Raw genomic sequence first — 24,514 nt, forward strand, 5'->3', positions numbered from 1 at the left:
CTCTTCTGTTTTGTTTTTGTTTTTCCACGTGTGGTTGGAAATTGTTCTTTCAAGGTCTGTAAAGAATTGTGTTAGAATTTTGATGGGAATTGTATGAGTCAATAGATTGCTTTGGTAGATGGCCATTTTCACTTATGGTAATCCTACCTATCCATGAGCATGGTAGATCTTTTCATCTTCTGATATCTTCTTCAATTTCTTTCTTCAGGGACTTGATGTTCTTGTCATACAAATCTTTCACTTGCATGGTTAGCGTTCCAGCAAGATATTTTATATTATTTGTGACTATTGTGAAAGATATTGTTTCCTTAATTTCTTTCTCAGCCAGTTTATCATTTGTATAAAGGATAGCTACTAATTTTTTGAGTTAATTTTTTTATCCAGTCACTTTGATGAAGGTGTTTATCAGCTGTACAAGGTATCTGGTATAGTTTTGGGGGTCACTTATGTATATTATCATATAGTATGTGCAAATAGAGACACTTTGACTTCTTCCATTCCAATTTGTATTCCCTTGATCTCCACTAGTTTTCTTGTTGCTCAAGCTAGAACTTCAAGTACTATAATTAAAAGATAGGGAGAGGACAGCCTTGCCTTGTCCCTGATTTTAGTGGAATTGCTTTAAGTTTCTCTCCATGTACTTTGATGTTGGTTATTGGGCTGCTGTGTATTGGACTAGTTGTGTTTAGGTATGTGCCTCCTATCCCGGATCTCTCCAAGACACTAACATGAAGGGGTGTTGTATTTTGTCAAAGGCATTTTCAGCATCTAATGAGATGTCCATGTGTCTTGTTTTGTTTTTTGTTTTTCAATTAGTTTATATGGTGGCATACATTGATGGATTTTTATATACTGAACCACCCTTGCATTAGTTGAATGATCATCATCATAATCATAGTAGATGATGGTTTTGATGTGTTATTGAATTTGGTTTGTGAGTATTTTATTGAGTAGTTTTGCATCAATGTTCATAAGGTAGATTGGTCTAAAATTCTCTTTGTTGAGTTTTTGTTTGGTTTAGGTAACAGGTGATTGTGGTCTCATACAATGAGTTTGGCAATGTTCCTTCTGTCACTATTTTATCAAATACTATATGTAGTATTGTTACTAGCTCTCCTTTGAATGTGTGGTAGATTTCTGTGCTGAAACCATATAGACATGTGCTTTTCTTGGTTGGGAGATATTTCATGGTTCCTTTCTAACAGATTATAGTAGTATTTACTTAGTTTACCTGATCTTGATTTAACTTTAATAAGTGGTATCTGTCCAGAAAATCATCCATTTTGTTTATATTTTCTAATTTTCTAGAGAATAGGCTTTTGAAGTAAGATGTAATGTTTTGTTATTTTTATTGCTCTCTTTCTCTTTGTTTCTGATTGATTGATTTCATCCCTGAGTTTCATGCCATGTACTCCTGTTTGGTGTATTTGCTTTTTTCTAGAGTTTTCAGGTGTACTTTTAAGTCTTTAGTATGAGAAATCTCCAGTTTCGTTATGAAGGCACTTAGTGCTATGAACTTTCATCTTAGCACAGCTTTCACTGTGTCCCATAAGTTTAGGTATGTCGTCCCTTCATGTTCATAGGATACTAGAGAGTCTCGAATTTCTATCTTTTTTTTCTGGTTAGGGAAATTTTCTTCTATGACTTTATCAGAGATATTTTTCTGGTCTTTAACTTGGGAGTCTTCTTGTATTCCTATGATTCTCAGGTTTTGTCTTTTCATAGTATCCAAATTTTCCTGGATGTTTTGTATTATAAACTTTTTTAGATTTGACATATTTTGACTGATATATCAATTTCTTCTATGGCATCTTCTCTGCCTGAGAGTGTTGTGCATCTATAGTTCTTGTTCTCCTTACTAGATTTTCCATCTCCAGGGTTGCCTCTGTTTGTGTTTTCTTTATTGTTTCTATTTCCATTTTCAGGTATTGAACCATTTTGTTTATTCCCTTCACCTGTTTGTTTGTATTTTTGTTTATTTCAAAGGCCTCCTTCTGTTTGATTGTATTTTCCTGCATTTATTTAAAGTCTTTATTTATTTCTTCCATAAATACCTCTATCATCTTCATAATTTTTGGTTTAAGGTCATTGTCTTGCTCTTCAGGTATGTTAGGATATCCAGTGCTTGCTGTAGTAGGAGAGCTGGAATCTGGTGGCGCCATATGGCCCTGGCTTTTATTGATTGTACTGTTAGTAATGGAATTTAGCCAACTGGTTGTCTCTGGTATTGGCTGGCCTGGTATTCCCTGGTGGTAGCAGACCTCTAGGGCTTCAGGTAAATGTGCTAGTCCCTAATGGCATCAGACCCCTGGTTGTCTTGTATGGCATCAGGCCTCCATGTAAGCAAGCACAGCTGGTTGTCCTGGTTGTCCTCATTTTTCTAGTTGGAAGCAGGACTTCAGGAAAGCAGGAAGAGCTGGTTGTTCTTGGTGGCATCAGGCCTTCAAGGAAGCAGGCTAAGCTATGGTCCATGGATATAGTGCAGATACATGATGTCAGGTAGAGGTGTGGATGAGAGGATGGAACATAGAGGAGATGGGACAGACTTCATAGCTGCTGGGCTTTCTGGGGTCTCAGCAGGCAGGAGATTATGGCAGGAGTATCATACCTGGTTCTTCCAGGTGGCAGCAGGCTTCCTGGAAGACAGGCTGATCTGTGGCCCAGGTAGTAGAATGCAGATCCAGATTTACAGGTAGAGGTATGGATTAGAACATGGAACACAGAAGGAACAGTGTGATAAACACTTTGTTTCCACAGTGCTGTTATTATAGTACTGTCACAAAGAACTTGTTGCTAGATTACATACCCCTGTCATGAAAACTTTTTGCCTGCTGCCTAAGTTTTCAGAAGAAGCAGAAGTTAGATCTATGAGTATTTTGGAAGGAGTCTATATATTGCTTTCCCTAATGGCTGTTATCATACTATTCTCAAAAATGTACAGGGGTTATGTTCCTTCCTATGTTTCCTAGGATCCATGTGCTATCTAGTTTTATGTCTACTTAACACAAGCTAGAATCACTGAAAGGAAGGAATCTCAATTGAGAAAATTCCTCCATAAAACCCAATAGTAAGGTATTTTCTTAATTAGTGATTGATGTAGGAGGTCCAGATCATTGTGGGTGTTGCTGTCTCTGGACAGTTGGTCCTGGGTTTTATAATAAAACAGGCTGAGCAAGCCATGAAGAGCATGCTAGTAAGCAGCACCCCTCCATGGCCTCTGCATCAGCTCCTGCCTTGTCTGAGTTTGTGTTCTAACTTCCTTAGATAAAGAACATTGATGTGCAAGTGTGAGCCAAATATAACCACTCCTACCCATTTGCTATTGATCATGTTGTTTCATCACAGCAATAGAAACTGTAACTAAAATAACCTATTTTCTCTCTGTAGCCATTTGAATAACAGCAGACTCATTGTAACTTCGACTTGCAATTTTGAGACAGTGGTGAAATAGAACTTTATTTTACCCTTTGGTATCTACAGGTTTCTTTTGATAGATACCTATTAAAATCTCTAATCATTTTAACACAACTATTTTTATTGTGCTGTTTATTTATAGATACTCCATATATATTTTAGTTATCATTTTAGTTACTAATTCCCCATTTTTTAACAAAACCTGCTTAATTATTTTTTGGTTGTTTTCCATTATGAGAATTGTCTTGCTGTGCAGAAACTTCTTAACTGGCTACAAGACAACTTGTTCCTTTTCATTTTTTATACCTAAGCTTTTGAACTCTCATCTACTCATGTCTAAAAGCAAGCAACAAACTCTTACATGTGTGATCTTATATAAGTTGTATGGCTCGAAGTTTATGTTTTTCCCTTTCATATGAATTTCAATGGTGCTTTCAAATATAGTTTAAGCCATATGCTTTTTTTTTTCACCTATTCACTTTACATCCCGTTCACTGCCACTGTCTGGTCAGCCCCTCCCACAGTTTTCTCTCATCCACCTCCCCTTTTTCTCTAAGCTGGTGGGGTCACCCCGGGTATCCCCATACCTTGGCACTTCAAGTATAGAGCATAGGCATGTGGTTTCATGGCTTTTCTCATAGTCTGGGAGATTGTAACTAAGGTCCCCACACTTACATACCAAACACCCCACTAAGTCATCTTACCAGATATTGGATGAATTTTGACAGTAAAATGCCACTGATTGACTTTCGGGTCTAAGAGTATATGCAGATCATGATTTTTTAAAAGTTAAGTTAGGGTTGGACACATTGTTTACAGATTAAAAGCTCTGAGTACTCTTATTAGAGGACCCAGATTCAAACTCTTGCACTCACTGTTCAAACTTCAACCCTCTTTTACTCCATTTCTAGGATAACCATAATCCACAACTGATACTTTCATGCATTACACCTACATAATAGGCATAAATTCAGCCAAAACCTGGACACATAAATAATAAAATAAGTTTTTAAATTAAGGTTTATCAAAGTGGAATGTTGGATCCCTCACAGACAGTTTCTGCACATAAAAATGACAGTTTATCTTCCAATGGTTTTAAAACCACATGCAGGGGGAAAAAAGTACTTAGGAATAAACCTAGACAAATTCACATAAGATGAAAACTTGCTTCCAATTATGTAAAATGTAAACAACAAATAGCTCATTCTTCATGAGCAAGGCTTCAGAAATGTTGTCCTACAAATAAGTTCATTACAAAGTAACAATAACAGCAATGGAAAAGAAAGCACAAAGACCTTTCTGTGGCCTAGGCTACAAATGGAAAAAGGAGAAAAGTATTCAGTGATTTATATCATCTAACAAAATCACATGATATATTCACTATGCTAGAACAATAATGGTCTAGAGTCTTGAAAATGGAAGGATTTCTATGATTTAGCCAGGAGATCCTGAGGTAGGAGCACAATTATCTCAGTTATGCATGAAGCTCTTGATGTTTTCTGAAGCATAGTAGAGAAACGTGAGACACTGTAATGCCTGTGGTTTCCCCAACAACAACCCAGGTGTATAAAAGGCCCCTGCCTAATGGTAACCTATTCTTATCTCCCTCTGAACACTCCTCTCCTGACACCATGTGTTACTATGGTAGTTACTATGGAGGCCTGGGCTATGGCTATGGTGGCCTAGGCTATGGCTACGGCTGTGGCTATGGCTGTGGCTGTGGCTATGGTTGTGGCTGTGGCTGTGGCTGTGGCTATGGCTGTGGCTACGGTGACTATGGTGGCTATGGTTATGGCTGCTGCCAACCACTGTGCTGTAGAAGGTACTGGTCCTGTGGTTTCTACTGAGGAGTTTCTGCACCTGCTCCATCTATTCAGATCTCTGAGTCAAAGTACCTCATCCCAGAATCACTTTAATAGCCTCTAAAATATATCTATATTATCATTTATTAGGGGATAAATGAATAAACCCAACTTGTCTATTTTGTTTCATCTTTATCAATAATATAGTATGACAATCTGTAAAAATAAATATTTCTTCTGAAACTGTGCTTAATAATATGTGGTCTACATCAAACTTGGCTCTCAATGTATATGTCAAATAGATTTGTATTGTTAGATAAACCATATTTATGGCAAACATTGCCATGTTCTAGTCTACAACAATCTCCCAAACATATGTGTGAGTTTTCATAAGTTGCATGTGCAGGTTTGCCTCTGGAAATGAGAAAGAAAGAAGTCAGCAAACTGTCCATTTGTGATAATTATGGGAGGAGACAGAAGAGAAGCCCAGAGGGCCAGGAGAATGAGTAGAAATACGAAGCTGTAGGGGGTGGGGGAGCAGGAGGAAACCTCTAGAAATTCCCAGAGACCTGGGATGTAAGAAGTTCCCAGGGCTCAATGGAGATGACCTTAGCCGAAAAGCCCAACAGTGGGGAGATGGAACCTGAAGAGACATCTCTAGTAGATAAAAAGATCTCCCAGTGGAGGGATGGGGCCACCCACCATCTTCAAATTTTTTAACCCAGAATTGTTCCTGTCTAAAGAAAATGCAGGGATAAAAATGGAGCAGAGGTTGAAGGAAACGGCATCCAGTGACTGGTCCAACTTTGGATCCATCCCATGATCAGGCATCAAACCCTGACACTATTACTGATACCATGTTTTGCTTTCAAACAGGAGTCCAGTATAGCTGTCCTTTGAGAGACTCTACCAGCAGCTGACTGAGACAGATGCAGATTCTTACAGCCAACCATTGGACTGAGGTCAGGGATACTTATGATAGAGTAAGTGGAAGGATTGAAGGAACTGAATGAGATTGCAACCCTATAGGAAGACCAACAGTAACAACTAACAGAACCTCTCACAGCTCCCAGAGACTAAGCCACCTACCAAAAAAGCATACATGGGCTGTTCTGCGGACCCTGGCACATATGTAGCAGAAGACTTCCTTGCCTGGCCTCAGTAGGAGAGGATGCACCTAATCCTGTAGAGATTTGATGCTCCAGCAAAGGGGAATGACAGAGGCAGGGAGGAGATATGGGTGTTGGTGTGTGTGAGGGGGATGGAGGGAGCACAGTCTCAGGAGAGAAGAGAATGGGAAGGGGGAAGGGCTCTGGGAGAGGGGACAGGGAAGGGGGTAATATTTGGAATGTAAATAAATAAAATAATCTAATAAATAAAAACACTAATTTTTTTTAAAAAATGAAAAAAAATATTCCCAAAATTTTACCAGGAAAATAAAATAAATACTACCTACCTTCTCAAATAAAATAAAATAAATAAAAAATGATAGGACAATTCTTACTAAAAAACCATAAATGCTTATATTCATATGTTTATGAATATCTACCATTTCCTCTCTATTCTTTAATTTTGTTTTTAAAGCAAGTATTTCCCTTCATATTTGAGTAAACATGTTGATGAGACATTATGTGTGTAGTTTCTTACATGACTAAGAGACAAAAATCTTACATCATATTCTTTGATCCTCTGATTTGTACAATCTTTCTATACCCTCTTCTGTAATGACACCTGAGCCTTTTTGGTGCAGGAATGTTTTATAGATCTCTCCATTAAGACTGCCAGGGATCCATCACATAATCAGCCTCCAAACGCTGACACCATTGCACACACTAGGAAGATTTTGCTGAAAAGACCCAGATATAGCTGTGTCTTGTGAGACTATGCCGGGGCCTAGCAAACACAGAAGTGAATGCCCACAGTCAGCTATTGGATGGATCCCAGGGCCCCCAAAAGAGGATCTAGAGAAAGTAACCAAGGAGCTAAAGGGGTCTGCAACCCTATAGGTGAAACAATAATATGAACTAACCAGTAACCCCCGGAGCTCGTGTCTCTAGCTGCATATGTATCAAAAGATGGCCTAGTCGGCCATCATTGGAAAGAGAGACCCATTGGTCGTGCAAACTTTATCTGCCTCAGTACAGGGGACCGTCAGGGCCAAGAAGTAGGAGTGGGTGGGTGGGGGAGTGGGTGGGTGAGCGGGTGGGGGTCTTTTGGGATAGCATTGGAAATGTAAATGAAATAAATACCTAAAAAAAAAAGAAAAAAGAGAGACTGGCTCTACAACTCTGCATTTTGATTGGTTGTGGTTTTCTGTAGTGGTCACCATCTGTTACAAAGAGATGATTCCTTGATGCAAATTAAAGACAACACTTAGCTTGTTTCTATAGTTATTCTTTTAACTTAATTTTTTTATTGATGCTTTGGGAATTTCACATTATGTGCCCTCAACTCTTGTCACCCCTAAAACAAAATTTAAAAAATAAAAATAAAAAAATATCTTGCTGACCCCTCTATGCAGTAACCTTTTCCTCTTTTAACCCCAGTGTTCTCTCACCTCTGTCTCAGTTATCTTGTCTCCAGTTCTGCCACCTGTCTGCCACTTTGTTCCTCCTTCTTTCCTGCCTCTGTATCACATATTTTTTTACACATAGTAACAAATGGAACTGTGGTGTGTCATACAGTATATCATTTTGTCCAAAAAGCTTTGCTTGTAAATGATTATTGGTTGCAAGTTGTTGTTGGTCTGATTCAAGGCATCTGGCTTCTGCTGAAGCATAAATATTGTTCCCTCACAGAGACTCCTCTCAGATATTCTGCTGTTGCCCCAAATTATGGAGATTCTGAGGTTAGGGTGCAGCTTTCCTGTGCCCTTGCAACTTGATGCAATTGATGAGTGGTAGGGCCAGCTCTCCTAAGTGTGGTGACCAGAGAAGGATGAGGACAGCTCTCACATGTTCAGGCCATTGGGACAGCTCTTCCAAAACCCACACAACTGAACAATGCACCTGTCAGAGTGGACAGGGAAAAACCCAAGAATCTTCAACCTTAAACAAGCAATATAGGCAAATGGAAGACTCTGAAGGTGCCAAATGGTCATTTCTGAAAGCACACAAACAATTAAAACTATAATGACTATGCAGATTATAGCTAGAAATATACATGTATACACATATAAGCATGCCATAATAATGAATGAAAAAGAATCCATAAATTGGCAGGATAGTGAAGAGGGGTATGTAAGAGGGTCTGGAATGAAGAAAGCAAAGAGAGAAAAGTTATAGTTATAATCTCAAAAATTAAAAAATAAACATAAAACAAGTATTTTCTAGAGTAGCTGTACTTCACACCAGAGCACTTACATTCTGTATGTTTGTATGCATGTGCCTTTCGTAGCACCTGTGCTTGGATTTCATACATTAGAGCCCAATATTATGAAATGCTTCTTACCTTTTAATATATGCCAACCAAAGAGTTACCCATTCGTTTTTACATACTGAAAGCATCAGCACTGCTAACACCACTCCGGCTTACCAACAGAGCTGAAAATTATGGCTTCTAAGTATACCTTTTTATTTAAAATACTTAGAAAATCACACACATTCTCTAGAGTGTGATGAGTTTATTGAAACCATAAGAGAGTTTACCAGTTTTTAAATAAACATTAGGATGTTTTATTTTTGCCTAGATGTTCATTATTTTTCAAATATGCAATCTTCAGGTTCAAATATTTTCAATCCAATTGCTTTCACCTTTGGCATAGTCATGTTTCACTCAGGAAACTCATGATATCAACAAAGTGCCCTGTGCATTGCCCAGAGGACTGTTGATAAGGACACTGTAAAGGGACATTAGTATGCACATTTGCAGTGTACTTCCTACCCTTTCATTCTTTTTCCCTGCATGACATGTCCTCAACAGATGCCAATTTGAGTACAATCATAAACTCATTGAGAATGATTTAAAAAATCAGTCTGCCTGATATAGCTGTCTCTTGTGAGGCTATGCCAGGGCCTGGCAAACACATAAGTGGATGCTCACAGTCAGCTATTGGATGGATCACAGGGCCCCCAATGGAGGAGCTAGAGAAAGTACCCAAGGACCTAAAGGGATCTCCAACCCTATAGGTGGAACAACAATATGAACTAACCAGTACCCCCAGAGCTCGTGTTTCTAGCTGCATATGTAGCAGAAGATGGCCTAGTCAGCCATCATTGGGAAGAGAGGCCCCTTAGTCTTGCAAACTTTATATGCCTCAGTACAGGGGAACGCCAGGGCCAAGAAGTGGGAGTGGGTGAGTAGGGGAGTGGGGAGGTGGGAGGGTATGGGGGACTTTTGGGATAGCATTTGAAATGTAAATGAAGAAAATACCTAATTTAAAAAAATCAGTCTGAAACTTGAGTTAAGCCAGTTGGCCAAATCCAACTGACCCAGAGAGACATAAACTGTAACTGTTAGTGCCACACACTGAAGTTTCTCCAGCTTTTGTATCAAGTCAATTGCTGATGGAACCATCTTCTCAGATCCCTTCTATCCACTCTTGAAAGCCACCAGAAGGTCTGCCTGTGCCATTCCCCACTCCTTAAATGGATCCAAGCTGTGGTTCTACAGCAATGCCATGTGCTATTCTAGAAAGAACTACAGTGGTCAGGGTGACAATTATGGATCCTGGACTGGAATTAAGCTGTGAAATGCTCAGCTGCCATCTCCATTGGCTGCAGAATATTCCAGTCCTATGAGTTCTGCTGAGAAACTTCCAGAACAGTGTAGATGATTCAACTGTCCCTCCTCTGAACTTTGATTAGTAATTATGAAATAACACCTAGTTGCCTCCCAAAGTCAAGTAATGAAAGATAATATTCCTAGGGAGCACTAATATAAATGTATGCATTCAAGTAAAATGCTATCTTAATATATTGATATCATAACCAATAATTACATTAAGTTTTCTGAATTATAGTACTTTCCACAATGTGAATCTTATTTTCCATGCTTTTATATTGCTGTCTTTATCCATTTTTTTTATAACAGGCTGGTTTAGACAGGATCCCACAGAGCACAGGCTCTTTGTGTATAGCTGAAGATGACCCTTTACCATATCTAGCTGGTGTTTTTTTCTCAGCTCCTCAGACTCTGAACATTCAAACTGAAACACATTTCTTTGTTTCTGCACAGCCTAATTTATTCTGGAGTTTGTTTTGTTTTAAATATATTTCTATTGAGGTTACATTTGCAATCATGGGGAACTATGCAATTTGATGATATCTCAGATATTTCATTCTATTTTTATTAAAAAGGATTAATTCATTTCTATTTGACTTTTAAAATATTTCACATAAAATAATATAAATATTGTCATGTGGAGCTTTTTATTATGAGAACATCTTTTCCAAATGAAATTTTAGCTACATTAAATTTACATTCATTATAAAATACTATCAATAAGAGCAAAGATCCCAGTTTACCTGACTTTATGAAAAGTTATGAGTTATAACCTCATTAGCACAGTGAAATAACTTTATTTCATTTTCTCTAAAATCCCAGATATTTTTCTAATATCCTGTTTAATTTCCAGCTTTTTGTGATATGGATTAGTAAAACAATTACATTAATAATCAGTGAAACTGAAGCAGAAAATAAGAACAAAGATAAAACAAATAGAAATCAGATAACAAACTGATATTGAAGTTATCGGGTGCCAAAATTACTTAAAATATAAAAGATCTAAATTCACCAGTTAAGGGATGATAGCAATAAGCAGACTGTAAAATATATATCATCTAACTATATGCAATTTATATATAACTCAATAAAGACCATGACATCTTAGATTTAATATAAGTAGCACAAATACGACACCATGCAGAGATTAATAAAATTATATTAAAATCTACTTTGGTGAAACGTTCTATTCGGAAGCATGCAGTTTATTATTGTCTTATGTGAATTTAGCACAAGGCATTGTTCGAATATCCAGACATTTGTAAGTGCTACATTTCGGTTGCCCTCTTCAGTGTGGTTGTAAATATTTCTGTCCACATTCTTGTAAACATACTTGTTTATATTTTACCCCTTCTGTACTTAGGAAGACAGTCTCATGGCCATAGAATTAAGCTTGGAAAATGATTTTTCCTCCTTTTCTGAAAGCTTCAGTTGTTCTGCACTGTAGCTAACAACTCAGTTTAAAAATGGTTCATTTTCTTTCATGTTGGGGTTAGTCATCTTCCTGTGTATTGGCTTAACATTTTTCTGATAAGTAACCTGTATAAAACATTCTTATATTCATTGTCCATTAAGAGTTAAAACTTAGAAAGTGTGTGTTTTGTGTCCTGGGGTGACTTTTAAGCAGTTGTCTAGCTGTCTCTCATGCATTGAATAGATTTATTTAGAAACCCTTTGTACTGTCTAGTTTTGTGTCAGCTTGACACAAGCTGGAGTTATCACAGAGAAAGAAGCCTCCCTTGAGGAAATGCCTCCATGAGATCCAGCTGTAAGGCATTTTCTCAATTAGTGATCAAGGCTGGGAGGGCCCATTGTGGGTGATGCCATCCCTGGGCTGGTAGTCTTAGGTTCTATAAGAAAGCAAGCTAAGCAAGCCAGGGGCATGCAAGCCAGAAAAGAACATCCCTCCATGGCCTCTGCATCAGCTCCTGCTTCCTGGCCTGTTTGAGTTCCAGTTCTGACTTCCTTTGGTGATGAACAGCAGTGTGGAAGTGTAAGCTGAATAAACCCTTTCCTCCCCAACTTGCTTCTTGGTCATGATGTTTGTGCAGGAATAGAAATCCTGACTAAGAAACCCTTTTTATATTTTTATTCTTTCCTCATACACTATATTCTAGCACAGTTTGACCTTCCATTACTCCTAGTCCCTCCCTCCCTCCCACCACCCATCTCATTCCGATCCTCCTCATTTTTCTGTCAGAATAAAAGCACAACTCCCAGACATATCAACTGAACACAGCATAACAAGTTACAATAAGTTTAGGCAGATCACCTCATATCAAAGCTGAACAAGACAACCCAGTAGGAGAAAAGGGTTCTCAGAGCAGGCAAAGGAGCCAAAGACAACCTCATTTTCTTTCTTTCTTTCTTTTTTTTTTTTGTTCTCTTCTTTTTTTATTAGATATTTTCTTTATTTACATTTCAAATGCTATCCCAAAAGTTCCCTATACCCTCCCCTCTCCCTGCTCACCTACCCACCCATTCCTGCTTCCTGGCCCTGGCATTCCCCTGTACTGGGGCATATAAAGTTTGCAAGACCAAGGGGCCTCTCTTCCCAATGATATCCAACTAGGCCATCTTCTGATACATATGTGTCTAGAGACAAGAGCTCTGGGGGCACTGGTTAGTTCATATTGTTGTTCCACCTGTAGGGTTGCAGACCCCTTCAGCTCCTTGGGTACTTTCTCTTGCTCCTCCATTGGGGGCCCTGCGTTCCATCCTATAGATGACTGTGAGCATCCACTTCTGTACTTGCCAGGCACTGACATAGCCTCACAAGAGACAGCTATATCAGGATCCTTTCAGCAAAATCTTGCTGACATATGCAATAGTGTCTGGGTTTGCTGACTGATTATGGGATGGATCCCCGGGTGGGGTAGTCTCTGGATGGTCCATCCCTTCGTCTTAGCTCCAAACTTTGTCTCTGTAAATCCTTATGATGTTTAGCTTAGTCTTTTTGTGGAACTCCCAAGACAATCTCATTTTCACTCCCAGGAGTCCCACAGGAAGACCAAGCTAAACACCATAGCATACTTGTAAAGAACCTAGCTTAGATCCATACAAGCTCCTGATTGTTACTTCGGTCCCTGTGAGTCCCCCTGAGCCCTGCTTAGTTTCTTTGTGAACCTTGTTCTTCTGGTGATCTTGACCTGTTGGTGTATTGTTTTACATTTTATTGGGTTCTTACAGCTCTCACCCTTCCAACATTTATTCCTCCAGAATCTTTTCCAACCCCCCAACACTACATGGGAGAGAAAGAATGTTAGAGGAAAAGCGTATGTAGACCTCTTGATTTCCTCCTGGTGATTTAGGGTGTCAAGTTTCTTCTGCATAGTCAGGTTATCTCCAACTCCTTCCCATAAAATTGCAACAGCAGCAATATGAAGCAGCAGGGGCAGCAGCTTTCTCAGAATCCTCCCAGCTCTCCCAGAGCTGTGGAGACCCTCTCCAGAGTCCCCAGAATTAACCAATCTGCAGCTGGCAAATACCATACCCCTCCTAGTGCATGCGGCGAAGCAAAATCACCTGCTGTGAAGCAGCCTCTCATTCCACACCTGGGAATAAAACAAAAATATATCCACATAACACAGCCGGGTTTTTAAGAAACCAATATTCTCACTACATCAGCTCTCTTGAATTGGAAGATATGTGGACTGCGTTCCATCTCACAATATTCTTTTAATCTCTTCTTAAAGTTCTATCCATTTATCCTAATTTGTGTTAGCATTATTTTATGTGATTTATTGTAAATGGAACTTTTATAAATTATTAATGTGTTTAGTGATATTTAGTCACAAGATAATCCTATCCTCACAGGAACACATGTTACTTATTTTATCCAATACACAAAATTAAGTGTCTATAGGTCACTATAAACATTGCTTTGAGGTGAGTAAGAGCATCTGCTCCCCTCCCATAAGGACCTGCGTTTAGATGCCACCATCTGCATACAGAGATGTGTGTGGTCTCTATCTCCAGAAGGGAGAGGTAGAAACAGGAGTATTACTGGCATTTGCTATCCTGCTGCCAGGTTCAGTGAGAGACCCTGCCTCAAAGAGATAAGGTGGAGACTCAGAACTAGGCACTCAACATTGTCCTCTGAGGTCCATAAGCACATATTTTACACACACACACACACACACACACACACACTCACACTCACACTCACATACACACACAATAACACATACACACATGTACATATGCACATTTTTTTACACTATAAATGTTAACATACAATACCTTCTTTAGGATTATTTACTTTTAAATCTTGGGCAAGCTGCCTTGTGACTTTGCATTTGGTCTGTCTGAAGGCAATTATTTCAATTTAGAAGATATGATTCTTTTATTATTTTATTATTTCCATACCTTTCTAAAATTAGTTATGTGTGATTAAGATTGTGTTGGAAGCTTGCTTATTGCAGCTTTTTCTTAGCTTTGTAACTACTTCCTCACTTGGAAACTAATATCCTCTTATCAGTGAGTACATACCATGCATTTTGGGGAAATCTGTGTTACCTCATTCAGGATGATATTTTCTAGTTCTATCCATTTATCTGTAAAATTCGTGATGTCCTTGTATTTAATAGCTGATTAGTATTCCAATGTGTACATGAACTATATTTTCAGTATCCATTCTTCAGTTGAGGGACATCTGGGTCATTTCCAGCTTCTAGTCATTACGAATAAGGCTGCTATAAACATAGTGGAACATGTGTCCTTGTGATATGGTGGAACATCTTTTGGGTGCATGCCCAAGAGTGGTATACTAGGTCTTCAGGTAGAATGATTTCCATATTTTTGAGGAATTGCCAGATTGATTTGTGTCAGTTTGTAATCCTACCAGCAATGGAGGAGTGTTCATCTTTTCCACATCCTCACCAGCATCTGCTGTCACCTGAAATTTTGATCTTAGCCATTCTGAGTGGTGTGAGGTGGAATCTCAGGTTGTTTTGATTTGCATTTCCCTGATGACTAAGGATGTTGAACATTTCTTTAAGTCCTTCTCAGCCATTTGAGATTCCTCACTTGAGAACTCTCTATTTAGCACTGTACCCCATTTTTAAATTAAGTTATTTGGTTTTCTGGAGCCTAACTTGAGTTCTTTGTATATTTTGAATATTCAACCTCTATTGAATGCAGAATTTGTGAAGATCTTTTCCCAATCTGTAGGCTGCCATTTTGTCTTATTGGCAGTGTCCTTTGCCTGACAGAAGCTTCTCAGTTTCATGAGATTCCGTTTGTCAATTGTTGATCTGAGAGAATGAGCCATTGGTGATCTGTTCGGGAGGTTTTCCCCTAAGCCAATGCATTTGAGGCTCTTCCCCACTTTCTCTTTTATTAGATTCAGTGCATCTGGTTATATGTGGAGGTCCTTGATCCACTTGTACTTGAGCTTTATACCAGGTGATAAATATGGACCAATTTGCATTTTTGAACATGCTGACAGCCAGTTGAACTAGCTCCATTTGCTGAAGAGGCTTTCTTTTTTCCACTTTATGGCTTTGGCTTCTTTGTCAAAGATCAAGCGTCCATAGGTGTGTTGGTTTATGTCTAGGTGTGTTTAGTTTATTTACACTTTTTACACTACTGACACATGGATACGAGATATATGTGTATGGGTTTACCATACCATTGCTGTTTTATCTTTTCTCAAGATTTTCACATCCCATTTTACATTTAATCAGATATTTTATATCCTATTTATATCCTATTTTCTCCTTTTTAAACATTTTTATTAAATTTATATATATGGTAAAAGATTTTTTGTATAATGGTTATTTATTTAGTAAAAGAATTTTATTACAATTATTTATTTGGTATGTGTTTGTATATGAAGGCCAGTATGAAACACAGAGAGAAGGGGTGGGAGGAGAGAGAGAGAGAGAGAGAGAGAGAGAGAGAGAGAGAGAGATCAAAAGAAAACCTAAAGGAATCAATTGCCTGTTTCCATTGTGTGAGTCCCAGGGATCAAACTCGGGTTTTCTGGCTTGGTAGTCCAAGGTCCTTGATACCCGCAGTCATCACCCGGGCTCTATTTTTCTCCCTCATGAATTGAATATTATATGTTATCTTATTACTAAAATTGTCATTCAATAAAGAATAAAATACAGTTCTTTTAGATTACAGCTTAAGATAAATTAGCACTGTGTCATTTGTGTAATTGAAAGCCTTAAAGTACTTAACTGCCACTATGAAATTTTATATTTCATTCTATTATTTGGGCTCTTGGTTCTATACATAGCTTGGTGCTCCACTAACATGAAAGGAGAGGATGATGGTGCTTTATATGGAAATACTGATCACTACGTACTGTGAGAGTCACTACTCTCTCATTTCGCGATGGCAATTTTCTTTGTAAATGAAATAATTTTCTTCCCACGTGACAAATTCCTTTCAGCATATCTTTTAATATATCTGATGCCAAGGAACTCGTTGAGTTTGTGTGCCTGGAATGATTGTTAGTTCCTTTTACTTCATAAACATTTTCAGTGACAACCATTTAATTAAGCATTTTAAAATGCAACATCTAAAAACAAATCAAATAAATTTAGCCTTGCAACATAATTAAATTCCAGCAGTAGTATGCACGGTTTTATAAATGGTATATCCTCAGTCCTAGTATGTGCATGCCAAGATGATGGTAATTGAACTTAGAAGAAAATAGGAAAACATTTTCAGTAATTCAGGAAAGAAATGTTTCAATTACAAGAAATTCTGTAGAAAAAAAAAAGTAAAATGTGTTTCCTTCACTGAGGAAATTCTCTAACTCAACCAGTTGGAGGACAGAGGAGCTGCAGGGATCTTTGGGAATAAGCAGTGACTTAGGTAAAAGCTAACATATTCCCAAGTCCCATATGGTCTCTCTGCTCTTCTGAGATAATACAGCTTTCTCCTCTTTTAGCCAATCTTTTTCAATTTTGACCAAGAGCCTTTTATCGGAATATTTATCATGAAATGCTTCGAAGAAAAGACCCAAAGAAAAGTAACTTCTAGTTCCTGTGGTAAATTAAAGTAGAAACAGTGAAAATAACGTGGAGTTGTTTTCAGAAAATGTTGTGTAGCAAGTTTCACTGGGAGACACAAGTACTCTAACACTTTCAGACACATATCTCAGGTGTCATTTTTGCAGGTACTGTTTAGAATAATTGAGATAAATAAAACTTTGTCTTATTATAGATTAATATTTTAAAGATATGCATATGTTTACATCATAAGAAACATAAAACTTTAATTGTACCTGTGAATGCACAAGAATATATGATAATGTGTACCATTATATAAAATACCATTTTCAGAAATATTTACCAAAACAGTATATTTGAAATTATGAGATACCAATAACGAAAATTAAAGACAGAAAAAAAAAGAAGAAAAAAAATCACATTTTCAATCACTAGGGTAATTAACTTCATTAAAACAATTATTGTACAAATAATTCCTCAAAACAATACAGAAGGAGAGGAAAATTTATACAAAGTAAAATATACATGTGTCTGATATCCAATTATTGATTAAATTTATGTGGAACGCTGTAAGTAAAAAGTGAAATGAAAATAACCTGAATTAAATTGAACAGAGAATTAGAACACTTATGCATCAAAGAAAAAGGAAAATCGGACACATCGCTGAGATCCAAGGCTAACCTTCGCAAATGAGAGACAACTCAGGACGGGCTGCATTACCTGCCACCTCACTCAGAACAATGGCTTCCAACTTTGTCCATTTACCTGAAAATTTCACAATTTTTTTTCTTTTTTTTTTTCCATTTTTTATTAGGTCAATGTTTTTGATATCTGAAAATATTTACCTCTGTAAATGTAACACATTTTTTCCAGCATAATAATCAGTTAATGGCTGTCTAAATTATTTCCATTTCCCAGCTATTGTGTGTAGGACAGCAATTAACATATGGGTAGTTATCACCTTTATGATATAGAGTCCTTTGGTAATATGCATAACAGCTCCATTAATGGATGGAGTAACAGATCTATTTCTAGCACTTGAGGGACCTCCACCCTGAGTTCTATAGTCTCCACTAGCATGCATTCCTAGCAGCAATGAATACATTGTTCCTCTTTTACCACACCCACACTGGTATTTTTCATCATTTGTTTGTTCTGTTCTGCTTGCATAGGCTAAAGTTTCAAAGCAGTTTTAATTTTTATTTCCAGAGTACCTAGGAATATTGGATGGTTTACCTACATTCCTCAATCATTTGTGTTTTGTCTTTTAAGAACTCTGTTGGTTTCCATTTCCAGATTTTAAAGTATGTTGTTTGCTTTCTTGATATTCAGTTTTTCAGTTGTTTGTATACTATAGACATTACCTTTCTGATATATATCAGCTGAAATTATTTTCCCATGTTGTAGTAGGCTGCCACTTCACTGGATAATTGAAGAAGGGCAATAGCAGGATCATGAGTTATAGAGTGGTGCATGAGTTTCCAGAAATAGTTTGTAATGGAGAAGTCAGGACAGTTGTATGTATGAATTCACACCAGCTGAGACAGCATTCACAAGACCTCCATAAGCTGAGGCCTGACAAAATTCCAGCTTGGTGATAGAAGTGACCATGAAGTCCCATGCACAGATAAGGATCTATTGATAGTTTATGGTTTCTGGAGAGAGAGAGAGTCAGATTTCTTTAAGAATGCAGTCCTTGATACATAGACAAAGATGCAATAGATGGGCATCAGATGGGCAACACAAACTGTTTAATTTTTAGGGGTAGTTGTTGTTGTTGTTTTGTTTATTTTAAAAGAGTATTCACAGTTGGATGAGTAGGGAAGGGGGTATGAACTTGGGATGAGAAGAGACCAAGGTGAATATGATCAAATTATATTATTTGGAATTCTCAAAAAAGTAATGAAAATAAAAACAAAACTAAAATTTTAAAAACAGGGAAATAACACTTTATCAACCTCATTTCTATTTAATGGCAAAATCAAACTCAATTATAAATAAAAGCCAATTTAGTGTTGCTTAATAACAAATAAAGAATATGAGAACAACCCAAATGTGTATCAATAGATGACTGTTGAAAAGAAATATCTTCCTCTCCTTCTCCTACTTTGTTCCCTCCCTCTCCCTCTCCTAGTCCTCTGTCTTTTATCCAAACAACCTCATATATGTGACAAATTAGACACAAATACATAAACATATATCCCAAAATGATGGAGAATTTTAAAAACAAGTATGGACAAATATTTTCAACAAAATAGTTTATTGAAAAGCATTTGTTTTTACACAAAAGTTAAGAGTCCGACTGGCTCCCATTTTACTAGGCATTATGTACACAATGAAGAACTCTGCAAGCTGTCTTCCAGTCCAGCTGAAGGTGAGAAGATAGATGGGAGAGTTGAACCCAGGCAGTTTTGAACTTAGGAATTTCTGATGTGGGAAATCTTGTAGGAACTTCCAGTAAGACAGCAGGTTACAGCCAATAGTCTGGGAAACTGTAGAAATTCATCAGTAGAAGCCATAAGACCAATACCTTCTACAGCACAGTGGGCGGCAGCAGCCATAGCCATAGCCATAGCCACAACCATAGCCACCATAGCCACAGCCACAGCCATAGCCTATGCCACCATAACCATAGCCCAGGCCTCCATAGTATCCGCCATAGTAACACATGGTGTTAGTAAGTAGAAATGGATTACTGGTGTTCAGTTGAAGACAGCAGTAAGTTTCTTGAGTCTGGATGTCACTGATCATCAACAGCCTTTTATACACCTGGGCAGTTGCTGGCAAAAACCACAGGAATTGCAGCATCACACATCTCCACTATGCTTCAGAAACATCACAAATGTCATGTTTTATTGGTACGCAAGTCTGCATAGCTGTATAATTATGCTTCTACATCAGGTTCCATGATCAAATTGTGCATCTTGATTCAGTTGTGTGGACACTTTGCCCCTTCTTAGAATTGGGAACAAAACACCCATGGAAGGAGTTACAGAGACAAAGTTTGGAGCTGTGACAAAAGGATGGACCATCTAGAGACTGCCATATCCGGGGATCCATCCCATAATCAGCCACCAAACGCAGACAACATTGCATACACTAGCAAGATTTTGCTGAAAGGACCCAGATAGAGCTGTCTCTTGTGAGACTAGGCCTGGGCCTAGCAAACACAGAAGTGGATGCTCACAGTCAGCTATTGGATGGATCACAGGGCCCCCAATGGAGGAGCTAGAGAAAGTACCCAAAGAGCTAAATGGACCTGCAACCCTATAGGTGGAACAACATTATGAACTAACCAGTACCCTGGAGCTCTTGACTCTAGCTGCATATGTATCAAAAGATTGCCTAGTTGGCCATCAATGGAAAGAGAGGCCCATTGGACTTGCAAACTTTATATGCCCCAGTACAGGGGAACGCCAGGGCCAAAAAGTGGGAGTGGGTGGGTAGGGGAGTCGGGGGGAGGGTATGGGTTCTTTTGGGATAGCATTGGAAATGTAGATGAGGAAAATACCTAATTAAAATATTAAAAAAAAACTCTGAGCCATTCTTTATTTAGGTGAGAGATTGCATGATATAAGTTTGTCAGATAATACAAATCATTGAATAGTTTTCTGTTTTATCCTCTCTATATTTTTTGTTTGTTTCATTACCCAGGGAAGGTCTTTATTTTCTTTCCTGTTATTTTGTTGTTATTAGGAATCAGTCTTACCTGGAGGACTATATTTCTGCCATTTTTCCCATGAATAGTAAGTTAACTATTGGCTACATTTTTTTTTTGTAATTTGGTGGCTAGAGTTATCATATTTGGATACATCCCTGAGGGTATGACTTGCCTGTATGTTTTTAAAACTCATCAGAAAATAAAATACCATTTTATGTGCAGAAACTGTATATTCTCCATGTTTCTCTATGTGAGCCCAGGTGACAGAACTGTAGATGTTACTGTGAAATGTAATACAATTGTGTGGTTGATCCAAAGTCAACTTTGATTAGCATTTTATTGCTTTGTAACCAAGCCATACATGTGCCCTCACACATGGCTTAGCAGGAGTGATAAGGGACCACCTTATCAGTTTACCAGACATCCAGAGAAGACTCAGCAGATAAGAGTAGCTGCTATGAAAGTGTAAGCACTTTAGGACAAATCCCTTGAACCTCCGTACAAAGCTTCAAATCTTCACATTGGTGAGGAAATAGGATGCCTAGGATTCACTGGTTGCTGGGCAGTGAGAGAACCAGTCACATGAGAATAAAGGATGTAGAGCAAGAACAGGACAGACAGTTTCTACAAATAGTCCCCCAACCACCACTTACATATTTGTACCAACACACACACACACACACACACACACACACACACACACCAAACCAACAAGAACAACAATAAAAACCTGAACATCAATTTCCATGAACATGTTTCAGCCATGGGACCTCTGATCCTTTTGTATGTACAAAATATTAGATGTGATCCTGAGTATTGTCCCTCTGAAGAACAATTGTACAGACTCCTTAAAATGAACAAATAAGCCACATGCACTTTCTTTGTCTCAGTATGTAAGTGAAGGGTGGCATATTCATATGAATCATACAAAACTTTCATTGGAAGGTAAAGTTCTGTTTGATTGGAACTTTCTGTAAATTTATCAAAATATACATTGTATATAATAAAACACAGCTAGTAAACACATTTAGTTCAGGGAGTATAACAGTCCTTGTTATACAAACAAATTTATGTAATGGGATTACATCATGGTAAATATACCTATTCGATGTTTCATGAGAAGACAATTTCCCTATGATTTTATACCTCCTAATATGAAATTTTTTGTTCCCACAAATATTGTAAATGATATCATTATAATCATTATTTAACAAAATCATTCTTGCATATATAGATAGAGACTATGTATATAGAAAGAGTCTGTATCTGAAATCAAATAATGCATAAAAATAAAATTCAAATGAAAGAAATAGAAGTAAAATTCAATCCATAAAACTTGTATAAAATTGCATGGTGTATTCAAAATAAACTCACATATATGAAAATTCTATATTCATAGCAGCCTTATTTATAATAGCCAGAAGCTGGAAAGAACCCAGATGCCCCTCAACAGAGGAATGGATACAGAAAATGTGGTACATTTACACAATGGAGGACTACTCAGCTATTAAAAAGAATAAATTTATGAAATTCCCAGGCAAATGGATAGACCTGGAGGGCATCATCCTGAGTGAGGTAACCCAATCACAAAGGAACTCACACAATATGTACTCACTGATAAGTGGATATTAGCCCAGAAACTTAGGATACCCAAGATATAAGATACAATTTGCTAAACGCATGAAACTCAAGAAGAATGAAGACCAAAGTGTGGACACTTTGCCCCTTCTTAGAATTGGGAACAAAACACCCATGGAAGGAGTTACAGAGACAAAGTTTGGAGCTGTGACAAAAGAATGGACCATCTAGAGACTGCCATATCCGGGGATCCATCCCATAATCAGCCACCAAACGCAGACACCATTGCATACACTAGCAACATTTTGCTGAAAGGACCCAGATAGAGCTGTCTCTTGTGAGACTAGGCCGGGGCCTAGCAAACACAGAAGTGGATGCTCACAGTCAGCTATTGGATGGATCACAGGGCCCCCAATGGAGGAGCTAGAGAAAGTACCCAAAGAGCTAAATGGATCTGCAACCCTATAGGTGGAACAACATTATGAACTAACCAGTACCCCGGAGCTCTTGACTCTAGCTGAATATGTATCAAAAGATGGCCTAGTCGGCCATCAATGGAAAGAGAGGCCCATTGGACTTGCAAACTTTATATGCCCCATTACAGGGGAACGCCAGGGCCAAAAAGTGGGAATGGGTGGGTAGGGGAGTGGGGGGGGGAGGGTGTGGGGGACTTCTGGGATAGCATTGGAAACGTAAATGAGGAAAATACCTAAAAAAAATTTGCAAGTGACGGAAAAACTTGACATTTGACTTTGTGGGTCTGGATACTTAATCAGGATGCTTATTTTTTAACTCTATCCATTTACGTGAAAATTGAATAATTTCATTTTTCTTAACAGCTAAATAGTACCACACTGAATAAATATAGCACATTTAATTATCCTTTCTTTCATCTGTAGATGATCATCTAGGCTGAATATTGTGACTCTATTGAACAAGAGTAAATATGAGTAAGCCAATATTTCAGTAGTTGGATGTAAAGTCCTCTGTCTATATAGCCAAGTCCAGTACAGCTGAATAAAATAGATCCTTTTCTAGATTTTTGAGGAACATCCATGCAGATTTCTAGAGTGGCCAAGCCAATTTGCACTCCTACCAGTCACAAATAAGTGTTTTCTTTCTCCAAATCAATAGCAGCATTTGTAATCAGTTGTATTTTTCATCTTAGCCAATCTAACTGAAGTATGAAGAGATTTCAAAGTAATTTTCTTTCTCATTTCCCTGATGGTTAACAATGTTGAATATTTTTAAAATGTTTTTCATGCATTTAGATTTCAGCATTTGAAATATGTTTGTTTAATTCCATGTCCTATTTTATAATTGAGTTGTCTATTTTGTTGATGTTTAGCTTCTCAAGTTCTTTGTGTATTTTAGATACTATGCTTGTATTGGAAGCAGAGCCATTGAAGGCCTTTTCCCATATTATATAGAATGTCTCATAACTCAAATCCTTTACTGTACTGAAGCTTCAGTTTTATGAGTTCTCAGTTGTAAATTGTTGGTCTTAACAACAAGAGGTCAGGAAAATACTAAGGAGCCATGTGGAATGCAGGGAGCAGTACAGGGCTTTGAAGAGAGTAAAGACAGAATCAAATAGTATGAATGTATAAATGAATAAAGCCAGAAAAAATAGAACAGGAACAGAGTAGGGGCAGGAAAGAGGAGAATCTAAAGGTAAGCCACTACAGGCTAACATATAACTCATTGTCAAGAATGAGTTACTCTAGAGCTTGCTATGGTGGGAGAATTTGGTTACCCTTCCTAAAATTGTTGGCTATTTTACCCCAAATTACAGATGGGTCAGCCAATCATCTTGTTTAGCTTCTAAGACTTGATAAGACTCTATTGCCAAAGACACCAAATTCATGAGTCAGAAAACAAAGGAAAATCAGTCGGGTAATTATATGGATAATCTATCCCTCCTAGTTAGCCTCCTTGGTCCTAGAAGCTTCTGTGTATTCTCCATAAGGGAGAAATTTGCCATGGGTCTTATGCAGCTGTAAACCTTGAAAACATCATTAACAGCTGTCCTGGTAAGAAACACCCACTGGTGTAATGGTTGTTGAAACAGCATCGAATTAAGTTGCCAGTTTCTGAGTGTGTTCAGAACACAATGAGATGAAATAAATATCTGGCACCACTGTCAGGCTAAGATGTGTTTGGACTTAGGGGAAACCTGCTATTATTATGCTGCTAATTGGACACAACAATATTAAAGAGTACCAGTGTCTTGTCATTAAGCCCATTGCCTGGTGATTCTCCAAATCCTCTTCAAAGAAGCTTCCTTCTGAAATAGTTGGCAATTCTCACAAAGAACAACTGATCAATGTGTGTAGTATGAATCTGCAAAGTACTCAGCCATAAGTGGAGCC

At 37.9% G+C, this 24,514-nt stretch overlaps 2 protein-coding genes and 1 long non-coding RNA gene across 3 annotated transcripts in view; 1 reads left to right on the forward strand and 2 right to left on the reverse strand.

Moving 5' to 3' along the window:
* Positions 1 to 24,514, reverse strand: part of Gm41487 — a 90,579-nt gene that overhangs the window by 17,588 nt on the left and 48,477 nt on the right. The gene's annotated exons all lie outside the window — the stretch shown is intronic.
* Gm38490 (predicted gene, 38490) lies at positions 5,046 to 5,261 on the forward strand. The gene has a single exon (XM_006523118.2). The coding sequence runs from the start codon at positions 5,046 to 5,048 to the stop codon at positions 5,259 to 5,261; it is 216 nt and encodes a 71-aa protein (XP_006523181.1).
* Positions 19,409 to 19,573, reverse strand: Gm33726 (predicted gene, 33726). Its single transcript, XM_006523119.1, has one exon. The coding sequence runs from the start codon at positions 19,571 to 19,573 to the stop codon at positions 19,409 to 19,411; it is 165 nt and encodes a 54-aa protein (XP_006523182.1).

This window comes from Mus musculus, chromosome 16, assembly GCF_000001635.26.
Source record: "Mus musculus strain C57BL/6J chromosome 16, GRCm38.p6 C57BL/6J".
In the NCBI taxonomy this organism is placed as follows: domain Eukaryota; kingdom Metazoa; phylum Chordata; class Mammalia; order Rodentia; family Muridae; genus Mus; species Mus musculus.

Bases quoted from the DNA above. Each gene is read 5' to 3' on its own strand.
- Gm33726 (XM_006523119.1), bottom strand. From the start codon at position 19,573: ATGTGTTACTATGGCGGATACTATGGAGGCCTGGGCTATGGTTATGGT.
- Gm38490 (XM_006523118.2), top strand. From the start codon at position 5,046: ATGTGTTACTATGGTAGTTACTATGGAGGCCTGGGCTATGGCTATGGT.